This window comes from Girardinichthys multiradiatus, chromosome 23 (genome assembly GCF_021462225.1).
Source record: "Girardinichthys multiradiatus isolate DD_20200921_A chromosome 23, DD_fGirMul_XY1, whole genome shotgun sequence".
Classification (NCBI taxonomy): domain Eukaryota; kingdom Metazoa; phylum Chordata; class Actinopteri; order Cyprinodontiformes; family Goodeidae; genus Girardinichthys; species Girardinichthys multiradiatus.
The window spans coordinates 12,861,385-12,872,761 of NC_061815.1; the positions used below are offsets into that span (position 1 = coordinate 12,861,385).

General features: G+C 39.4%; 1 protein-coding gene across 1 annotated transcript; it reads right to left on the reverse strand.

The window, feature by feature from the left end:
- Positions 1-2,962: 2,962 nt before the first annotated feature.
- On the reverse strand, positions 2,963-9,566 carry fnta (farnesyltransferase, CAAX box, alpha). The gene is made up of 9 exons (XM_047352600.1): positions 9,348-9,566; positions 8,939-9,024; positions 7,369-7,483; positions 5,819-5,923; positions 5,300-5,426; positions 4,933-5,081; positions 4,209-4,271; positions 3,785-3,974; positions 2,963-3,663 (listed from the first exon to the last, which is right to left on the reverse strand). The coding sequence occupies exons 1-9, from the start codon at positions 9,473-9,475 to the stop codon at positions 3,496-3,498; spliced, it is 1,131 nt and encodes a 376-aa protein (XP_047208556.1). The 5' UTR covers positions 9,476-9,566; the 3' UTR covers positions 2,963-3,495.
- Positions 9,567-11,377: the final 1,811 nt, after the last annotated feature.

The window sequence follows — 11,377 nt, forward strand, 5'->3', positions numbered from 1 at the left end:
AAGAGACACTTGATTTTTACTGTTAATTGTGCTGTTCACTGTTAATATGCTGCTCTCTCTACATAAAAATAGCCCTGCAAATTAGCCCTCTTAAAAATAATGAATTATATTTATTGAAAACAAACACATGCAGGGCTGCATGGTGGCTTAGTTGGTAGCACCGTTGCCTTGCAGCAAGAAGGTCCTGGGTTTGATTCCTGGCCAGGAGTCTTTCTGCATGGAGTTTGCATGTTCTCCCCGTGCGTGGGTTCTCACAGGGTACTCCAGCTTCATCCCACAGTCCAAAGACATGCCTGTTAGGTTAATGAACCACTCTAAATTGCCCTTAGGTATGTGAATGAGTGTGTGTGTGTGTGGTTGTATGTGTGTTGCCCTGCGATAGACTGGCGACCTGTCCAGGGTGTACCCTGCCTCTTGCCCATAGACTGCTGGAGATAGGCACCAGCTTCCCCGTGACCCACTATGGAATAAGTGGTAGAAAATGACTGACAAACACTTTTTTTCATTTTTTATGTAAGGCGATAGAAGAACAACACAACGATCAGAAAACGCACATTTATTTAAATATTTATAGAAATTAGTCATATTTATGATTTGTTGTTTTCCTTTGAGTGCATTTCATCTTTTTAATTTTAATGTGTTTCTCTTATACACTGTTGAAACAATGAGAGCCGAAGTGCTTTGAAGCCATCCACCATTTTGTTCCACAAAGGTTTTATTCTTTGAGCCGCTTAATCGATGTTGTGATTTTTTTTGTCAATCTTATTTGTGTGCTAATAGAAAGCTGAGTCATCTGATTTCCTGCACGTTGTCATTCCATATTTGGTGTGTAGCAAACATTCATTATTTCATTACTGCTGCATTTGTTTACAACATTAGTCTGGTCATTTATAGTCCCTGGCGGAAAGCATCAATAACTCTTGAGCTTTTTCACAAGTTTTAGGCTATTAATTATTTCTATACAAATCATGCGGATGAGGGAAATTAACACTAGAGCTATTCTGTAGCCGAATAGACTTACATAGTTCATACTTACGTTCACAATAATTATTAGCTATCACCCATGTCATCTCTTGGTTGGTATGGCTAATACAAAATCCTTACAGTAATTGATCTGAGCTGGAGTAAATACCGCGGGTAAAATAAGTATTGAACACATCAATAAGTAAATACATTTCTACGTGTTTCGTCCAACAACATATCCAGTCCATACATAAAAGAAATCGAATTATACCTGCTCTTAAATTATGTGTAAGAAACTAAAATAAAAGTATTTTCACTTATAAACCATAAGGATTCAGGCACCAATGCATCCCCCTTAGCAACGTCATGTGGCCTCCTGTGTCTGTTTGAAACATGCATGTGCTGAACCCAACTCAAACATCCACTCCCACACTGCTTTAGCCTTCCTTAACAAGAAACAGATGTCTCCAAAACAAGCTGGATGCAGTCCTGGACTCTTAATGCAATATTTTGGCCTCCTGTTAATCCACTGTGCCTGCATCTTAAAACGGGGTTTCGTGACTGCTGCTGTAACACACATCCACATATGGATGCGAATCAGGAGACATGTCTCTGACTGTGCTGTCTTCATGTGCCCGCGACGAAGCTGAGTGGTTTGTTTGGAGGAGTGCTGGGAAAAATTAGTATTTTAATTACAATCTTAACAGGCCTTCATTTGCTCTGGTATTTAACCACTAGGGAGCATTGTGATCAAAACAATGTTTGATGAGATGCAGCAGGTGTCTGATCCTGCTTGTTTAATTAATTGAAAGTGTTACCTATACCATAAACCTATACTGACACATCAGCCTTGATTCTGATTGTGTATCATGGTCTGTTCATAGAGTTGGCTACAGCTGGCAAACCCAAGTTTAAAAGACAAAATGTTGCTGTCAAAAAAATAGTGTGAAAAATAATTTAGAGTTGACTTTTTATCCAGGAATTCAAGACCCAGGCAGTTTTCATGCTCTGTCCTGTTATAACTACTGATGACGAGAATTTTCCAATAACACGATCCTCCACACCAAGAAGGGAAACGGCGAGCAGCCTTACAGAAGACATAATTACACACTGCTGGGATGCAGAAAATGAGAGGGGGATGGATTGGGCTGTAGTGTCAGCAGAAGTAGTAGCAGCTGCGTCTAGTGGAGTAAAATCCATTTCCAAGCTCCAAGGGAGTCCAGGACATGAAGTTATGGATGTCAATCCATGTGCTGTACACACACAGAGGGTTCTTGGTTCACTGTACTCTTGGCAGAATGGATCAGAGGGCCGAACAGAGCAAAGTCTGACCAATTACAAGAAACTGACGCTATGGGTTCTTTAATGGTGTTCAAATTAGGTACAATAGCATTTAAAAGTTAATTTTTCAGTGAGCAGCTAAAAGAAGAAACATCCATAATATAGTTACACCTCGATTTCAGTTTTTTTTCTGTTCATCCTGAAAATAATGTACAGCTACTCTTTTAAAACAGAAATAATGTGGAGTTTATGTCCCAAACAATCAATGCTGACTTGAGAGCTATCCAGCAGACATTGACACCCTCCACAAGAAGAGTAAACCACAAAAGGTAATTGCTAGAGCAGGCTGTTTACAGAAAATTAGGGGAAAATTGAGTGGAAGGAAAAACTGCAGTTGAAAAGGGACATTAAACCAGAAAATGGTTTTATAACCATTGGGTCAAGTGTGCTTTATTGGCCATCAAACTGAATGGACCTAAAATGAATGGACTCCATAGATAATCTATGGAGTATTGCCAAAAGAGGAGGGACACCAGAACCAGTAACACAGATGAGCTGCTAGTAAAGGAATCAGGGCGTCTTTAACACCTCAGCAGAACCAAAGGCTGATCTCATCCGTTCCACAACAATTGCACTGATGCAATTACTGAATTTAACTTTTCATTAACATTCTAATTTGAGATGCACCAAAATTTCACTGATCAGAATACAACAGCACTGCTTTATCTCTCAGCTGCTTTATTGTTACAGAAAGAACAAGTCCTGCTAACAATCGTCAGTATTAGAGCTTAAAGTACTTTTAAACAGAAGTACATGAATTATCCTACCAGCCACACTCACTAATAATCCGAAGATTTTCATGGATTTTGTCAAATATGAGTTTGCATTCAAACAAGCAGTCAAATTAAAGTCTTGTTTACCTTTTCAGCCACACTGATCAAATATTTTCAACCCTCAAGGCTTTAATTTAGAAGCTGTTGTGCAAGCAAACAAAAGCAAGTGTCCTTTAACACACATCATAAGATTTGTATTGACATATAAAAAAAAACTATGCATTTAAATGGTTTCAGATGAAATAAGCAAGAATAGGGAGTTTATTATTCATACTGAGTACATCCTTCTAAGTGACCTTATGTTCGTAGTTATTCAGCACATTCTTAGCAATTTACAGAGATTTCAAACTCTGTGGGTTGCTCATGTTAATGTTGATGAGCATGAAGAGGAGTGAAAATAGGGAGGTCCACTGGAGCTCTAGCTGATCTCCTGGGCTTCAGACACTGGAACCGACTGCTTGACTTCCTCTGCCACGGGATCGTTCGAAGGACTATTTCCTCTGTATTTGTTCTTGACCGATCGTCCCAAAAACTGCCAGTACTCCTTACGAATGGTGTCCTTCTCCTGGGCCAGAAGCTCACAGATCTTAGGAGGAAGACAAATACAAGAAGAACCAAAAAAAGATAAATTGCTTCAATCATGGAAATATTTCTTTTAAAAACTAATAAAACTGTTCTAATTTCTCAAAATATCAATAATTGCTCACTTCTAAAGCCTTTTTTAATGTTTCCTTTTGTTCCTGTTCCATATTTTCCTTTTGGAAGATAGACTCTAAAGCGTCTTCATAGCAATCGAACAGAAAAGCGAGCAGATAAGGCGAGCAGTGCGTCTCCTTCAGCTCCAGGACCTTTTCCAGCAGACCCGGCCGAGATGAGAGGCCTCTGTCTTGCAGCATCCTTGAGGGAACAAAAGAAGAAAATCAGAAGAAATGCCTCCACAGAACCTCTCCATTTTTAATAACTAAATCACGACTTGGTCTGAGCCCCTGCGGCTTCCCATAAGCATCATACGCGAGCCGAGATGGGACCAATTCAATCTTAAGCCGGAGAAAACCTAAAATGGATTGTCCCATTCAGGTTTCCAGGAATTTAAATATGTAGCTCAATGTTTTTCCATGTCTTAGTCCTCACCCTTTCAAATAATTCCATGCGCTCTCATTGTGGGGGGCCTTCCTGATCTGGTTCAAACAATACCTTAACACAAAAACAAGACATCATTAAAATGAATGAAGCTGAAAGATTCACAGCCACACACACACACACACACACACACACACACAGCAGCACAAAGCAAAAACAATCCATGGATTATTTGTAAGTAAATACTGAAGATTTCCGTGTGATTTTATTTTTCCCTCCACCAGTTCTTTCTCTGTTGCTCAATGTTTCATTCATCAAAAGTGGCAACTGGAGTTCCTGGCAAAAGTATTCACACTGCTTTAAGTCTCTCACATTACAAGCACAAACTTTGTACTTTATTAGGATTTTATGTGACAAGGTTGTGCATGAATGTGAAGCAGAAAGAAAACTGATTTTTAGTCTTTTATGGTTATTGAAATCGCAGTCGGGGTTCACTGATCCAAAACATACTGTCAGAGCTACAATGGAGTGATTTACATCTATGTATATTCATGTGCCAGAATGGCCTAGTCAAAGTTCAGACCTGGATCCAAATAAGAATTTGCAGCAAGACATGATAATGGCTGTTTTTCATATTTTGTCTGTAAACCATTTTGAAAACCGTGCATTATTTTCCCTCCACTTCCCAATCCCACTCATCGTGTTGGTCCATCACATAAAATCCTTATAAAAACACACATTATTAGCTTTTCATGCAGAAATTAAAAAGACTTACTGAATCTCTCTCTGCACAACAGCTGGATCAGAAAAGCCTGTGGTGTGAGAAATAACAAAATGCCTCTGGTTCCACGCAGAGTTATTCCGCACGTCTTCCGCGAGAAGATTCTCCACAAACTCCAGCTCATTGTCCCAAAGTTTGTATTCCTGGAGGTCAAACACAAAGAAACGGTGCCAACAGAACATTAAAACACATAATAGCTGGAAATGGTATCCAACAAGGGCACCATCATGCAGCAAATTGCAATAAAAAAAGAGAAAGAAAAAAGGAAAGATTCAGTCTGGTAGAGGAGTCTGATGTGGGCAGAAACCCTGATTTCATTCCTCAGCTTCTGAAGTAAAGAACGACCCGGAGCAACACCAACCTGGATGACCCACTGCCTGTGCTGCCATGCATGGTAGTTCTTCGCGTCTTGGCTGAGAATCTCTGCAATAAACTCAAGTTCCTCTGAGGGGTCATTCAACCACTCCACCACCATGCGTCTGTGATGCCTGGAAGAATAGAATAATTACACATTTCCTGTCATGTTTGTTTTTACAAGGATGACTGATCATGGCACCAAATTTCTTAAAGTTAATGAATTTTGCATAAATAAATCTGATTATCTTTCATGCGTTTTCCTAATTCATCTCAGACAGTTAGGACATCATTACATAAAAGCTAAAAGAGGAATATTTTTACAAAGAGGGTCCAATCCAAATGAAATTAATATATTTATTTTTGTTCTGAACCTAATTTCTCTCAACTCTAAATCAAGATAAATACTAGAACATAGAAATCAAGAGGAAAAAATGTGCAGACAAACCTACATTTTGACTCTACCCCCATGTTTTGTTAAGCTCTGTTTTTATGTTTAATTCATACAATGGAAACTTGGTCTCACCAGACTTGGTAGTTCTTGGGTTGGTCCTCGATGATGTTGGTAATATATTTCATCTCCTCCCTCAGGTCCTTTGACAGAGCTTGAAGAAGTACTCGCCTGTAGTGCCTGAACGGTTGCAGATCCAGCATTAGATCAAACAATCCTTCTAAACCAAAACTACTTCTTCTGAGAACAAACGAGTAAACGACTTAACCTCATAACAAAGCGTTCTTAAACATTTTACAATTTCAGCTTTCATATTTTTCAAGACTGAGATTCATTGATTTTTCCTCTAGTTTTTAGAACATTCTAGATGTTTGAGCACAAATCATTTATTTTTATCATCTGCATGTTCCACACTTAATGAAACAACACAATGCCACTGCTGCTTCTGATTTGGCAGTAATCTTAAAAGGGTTATTTCACTGTTTTTGGCATCTTGACCAACTTGGATAATAAAAAAGCAAATGTCAAATCAGGACTGAGTTATCTTTTAAACACAGAACATTTAGAGCACAGTTTGTGATCTACGATGCCTTTATTCTGTTTAGAAATATTTATTATAGCTTCATTATCTAAAGCAAACCCAGTTTAAAAATGAAAGGTTCACATTAAACTAGAGGTGCACCGACTGACCAGCCGGCCAATCAGCCCCGATTTCCTTAATTTTGGGTGGTTGGTCGATTCTTGCGTGTGAAACTAGTCTTATCTACCTCTGCAAAGGTCTGAAAATCACCCACTGTCCCTTTTTGCTCTTTCTGAGAGAGAGCTGACTGACAGACCCACCCACCAGGTCACGTCTCCACGTGCTCAACTCACGACATCGAACACTGAAGGGGTGTTGTGACCTTATGACACCTGACAGTGTCTGTTATAAAAAAAAAATCTGTATCGGCCAAAATCAAAATCGGCAGGTCAGGCTTTTTAAAGATCGGTAATCGGCCAGAAAACTGCAATCGGTGAACCTCTATTTTAAAACCCAGACTTTGAAAAGGTAGAGAACAAACAAGTATTGAAACTGTACCTCTCTTTGAATGAATCCACCTTTAAAACTGTGGGTTCTTACTCAGTAACTCAATGAGTTAGACACATACTTTTGATGTGGCACGTCAAAAAAAAAAATAGAAAAGTATTTTAAAATACCCAGCCATTTAAAAAAAATACAGTTTTTTAGCAATAGTCTAGAAACCTGATTTAATTGATAACCTCCATTTAAATCTTTAATTATTCAGAGCTGGAAAATAATAAAAGGTTAATTCCATGCTTTTTAAGACTGCTTATGAACCCCGATAACAGAAGATTTATACTCAAATTAATCATTTATACCCTAATAACGTACTCATCAGAATGACCCATCTTGTCCTAACTTGTGTCAAAAAGCTCCAATATGCTTAAACTACCACAGGACTGTGAAGATAAGGTAAAAGCACAGGAAATGACCTTAAAAATATTTTCATTAACAGCAGATTCACACAGAACAGATTATACGCTGTTGCCCTGCATATCATTTTAAGCTCACTTCTCTGGTTCACTTTCATTTACCACCGTTTCCACATTAAAGTGCTGCTCACCATACTGTGTAATTAGCTGCATTTAGCTCGATGGCGTCTGCCGTCAAAGCGAAAGCCCTCTCACTCCTTTCATCCTTCTTTAGGAGAGCACGGAAATAGTCATAAACATCGGCAACTGAAACATACGACAACATAAGCATTTGGTTATGTTCTGTCTTCAAAAACAGAAAGAATTTTGCATAAAATATTTCCTAACTATTAATTTGAGATAAATGTATCATTAAAAAGCTTATACTTTTAAGTAATTTAATTCTAAAAGTGAAACTCAGATTTATTGCAAAGTGATATATTTTAATTTTTTATTCATGTTCATGTTGATTATTACAGCAAACAGCTAATAAAAACCCCAAATCTAGTTTCTCAAATAATACAACCTAGACAATCATGGGGAAAACTGCTGACTAGCCCACTCCCAAGGAAGGCAAGTCACAAAAGTTCATTGTTTATGAAGCTGGCTTTCCAGAGTGCTATACCCAAGCCTTTTTCAGTTGTAAGGAAAGTTTAGTGGAGGGAAAAGGTGCACAAGCAATAGGGACGGCTGCAGCCTGAAGGGAATTAGGAAGCAAAGCCCATTAAATATTTCTGAGAAGATTTCTGAAGCCTGAAATAAGGTTGGAGTCTTTGCTTCCAGAGCTGCTCCACACAGATGTATCCAGAACAACTCCCGCATGCTTTGTGCTAAGCCACGCTTAAACCACATGAATCCTAAGAAGCTGCTTAAGCGGACAAAGCAGAAAAAGGACTCTGCTTTTGGTCAGTGGTCCAACGTCCTCTATTCAGAACAAAGAAAGTTTTGTAATTCCTTAGGACATTACGGCCTCTGCGCCTAGAGGAGGGGGGAGAGTCACCAAATCCAAGCAGCTGGGGGTCCAATGTGAAGTTTACAGTAGGTGACAATTTACGGTGCCATGTCACCACCACACCATCTGCTGGTGTTGACTCAATGTGTTTTTTCAGCACAGCTAAAGCCTGACAGAGATTTTTACAGCACTCCATGCTTCCATCTGCTGGCAAGCTTTATGGAAACGCTAATTTCATTTACCAGTGGGACTTAGCACCTGCCAGCACTGCCAAAAATAACAACACCTGCTTTAATCACCATGCTTGCTTGGTTGCCCAGCAAACTGACTGAATCTATGGGGTAATGTCAAGAGGAAGAGGACAGACACCAGACCCAACAATAGATGATGGCTGCTGTTAAAGCTTCCTGATCCCCTCCATGCTAAGGTGCATTGATGCAGCAACTCATGCAAAAAGGAGCCTCCACCAAGTATTTATTGCATATACTGTACAGTGCATGTACTTTTAGTAGTCTTATAATTTCTCTACTAATTTTTTTTTCATTGCTCTCTTGTAATATTCACATTTTTTGAGGAACCAGACTTTTGGGGTTTTCATTAGCTGAGCCATGAACAACAACATGATCAGAAATTACGCTCATTACAGTCTGAGCAATGAATCACTTAAAAAAATAAATCGACTTTTCGATGATATTCTATTTTATTGAGATGCACTTGTAGGATGTCTTCTAATTTCTTTCTCATTCTCGGAACATTAGCAACCCCCTTACACTTCTCAGAGTAGGCAATCTTCACTACAGGATTTGGTCCATCATCTTGTGGAACAGGCTCCAGATCAGCCCACTCCTTCCGGTCTCTGAAAGACAAAAACACAACTTTCATCCAACTGCATACCTCAAATATTTACAGAGGGGAGCTTCGCTTACGGGGTCCAACTCTGAGAACTAAAGATCGGCTCCTAACAAAACAAGACCTACCATCAGTCAAAGTGCCACGCCTTCCTCGTTCGCTTTTATTTTTACCGCTCTTACTTTATAAAGAGACTACTTTCTAAAAACCTAAGGCGTTACATTAGCAAAGAGCTACTTCATTATATAGAAACTTGTAGTAAACACCTCCTTGCTAACAGAGCAGCTACTGAGGCTAAGTTAGCCAACAACAACCAGGGAAGAAAACTACCTGTAAAATATGTATCGGGTCGGTTCGGCTCCATAACTGTCCCCGAAGTGGTCCTCGGCTTCTACATCAAACTCTTTATGCTCTTTAACTTCTGGGGCTTCACTGGAGGGTTCCTCAGCACTTGACATGGCTAACTTTTAGCTTCGTCTCAACCACAGCGCTGTTCCCTCAGGAAGCAGAAGGACGAAGCTTCCGCTTCCTTCACGTACCGTGGGAAATACCAGTTTTCTACTTAGCATCGTGAAGAAACGTTGAAACCCCGAGGGTTAACAACTGTGGTTAGCTTGGACGTATTAAAGGTGAAAACCTCAAAAAAAAAGTGTACAACAAATGTTTTAAAAAACATTTTGTTGGGGAATTAATTAATCAGTTTGTTTCTATGTGTTTACTTAATCTCCTTGGTTTGATCAAAACACAATATCTGCGGTTTTTACACAAATTGCCATGGTTCCCAAATAATGATCGGGTCTTGTTTGAAAAGCGTTTCTCAAAATTCACAACTTCTTAGTTTCAAAACAAACTTTAATCACAAGCTGGAAATTTATTGACAGCTAATCAGTTAAAGTAATCCATTCAGAAAATACCTTCCTCAGCTAACTGATAAAGTGGTTGATTTATTCAGCAGTCAAGTCTGAACTATGGTCAGAGAGCACCGTGGTGCATAATTATGCTAGTGCTCCAGCTGTATTATTTTCTGTTCTTCTAAGCATGCATTGGCCATTTTTAGCAGTATGGAGAGGAGCAAAATGAAAAGCAGCACCAATATAAGGCTGGTCAACACAGGGAAGCATGAGGTGCTCTAAAATTTTCTGGTAGCCAGCTGCACCTTTGACTTGACAAAACATTGTGGACCAACACCAGCAGATGACATGGCACTTTTAATCATCACTGACTTTGGAAACTTCACACTGTACTTCAAGCAACATGGATTCTGTTCCTCTCCACTCTTCCTCCAGACTCTGGGACCTTGATTTCCAAATGAAATGCAAACTTTACCTAACAGCCCAGTCCATTTTCTCTCAGCCCAGGTAAGATGCCTCTGAGGTCATCTCTGGTTCAGGAGTGATTTAACACAAGGGAGATGGGACACCTTGTGAATCTCTGTGGAAGTCCTCCCTCCATCACTTATTCAAGGCTGCAGATACATCCCTGTTACTTTTAATCAGACTTTCTCACCTTTTACGTCGATATGTTTGGATGCAACACACTGTGAAGAATAGCTTCTTTAGCTTTGACCTATTATGGCTTCTCCTCCTTGAGGAGGCCGTCAGTGAAAGCAGCCCTCCCTATGATCGTGTTGACCAAAAAAAAAAAAAACATTAAAAATCCTGTCTTTAGTTGGCTCTTATGAAATATTCAATTTTGAAATATTGAATTTTGGCTTTTTATTGGCTGTAAGTCATAACCAAAATGCACAGAAACAACCACGTGAAATCCGGTACATCACTCTATATGTAATGAATATGAGTCTCACTTTGTGAATGAAGTTACTGCCGTGAGGCAGACACCCTGTCTACTTTTAAGGCTAGGTTTAAAACTTTCCTTTTTGATAAAGCTTATAGTTAGAGTGGCTTAGGTTATCAGGGAGGGAGCCTTCCTCCCTCCCTGTTGGATGGAGTAAGGAGGAGTCAGGTTTAGCCTAAACCGGCTCAGTTATGGTTGAGGTGCAAACACACCCTCCATTTCTGCTACCTGTATGATTCCTTCTCTTTTCCAATGATTATAATCAGTCTGACAGAGGGAGGTATCCCAATCATTGTGGTTTTTAGTATAACAATGACCATCAGTGGGACCCTTTGTGGGGTTCCTTGAGACGACATTGTTGTAAATAAGCGCCTTTTAACTAAATAATCTGAACTGAAACTTTCTGTGTAGTTATGCTGCTATAGGCTTAGGCTGCTGGAGGACATAACGACCATTTTCACCCTCTTCGCTACATTCTCACACTACTCTCCAATTTTACATTATTTGCTGTTATTTCAGCTTTTAACTTTGTTCTCTCTTTTCTCTTCCTAGAAGCTACACCTGGC

What these genes read in the sequence shown, in the direction of transcription:
- fnta (XM_047352600.1), bottom strand. Translation starts at nt 9,475, where the DNA reads ATGTCAAGTGCTGAGGAACCCTCCAGTGAAGCCCCAGAAGTTAAAGAG. An exon ending in ACCCGATACATATTTTACAG is followed by an intron (nt 9,025 to 9,347) that starts GTAGTTTTCTTC and finishes TTTGTCTTTCAG; the next exon opens with AGACCGGAAGGAGTGGGCTG. An exon ending in CCCAAGAACTACCAAGTCTG is followed by an intron (nt 5,427 to 5,818) that starts GTGAGACCAAGT and finishes CTATTCTTCCAG; the next exon opens with GCATCACAGACGCATGGTGG.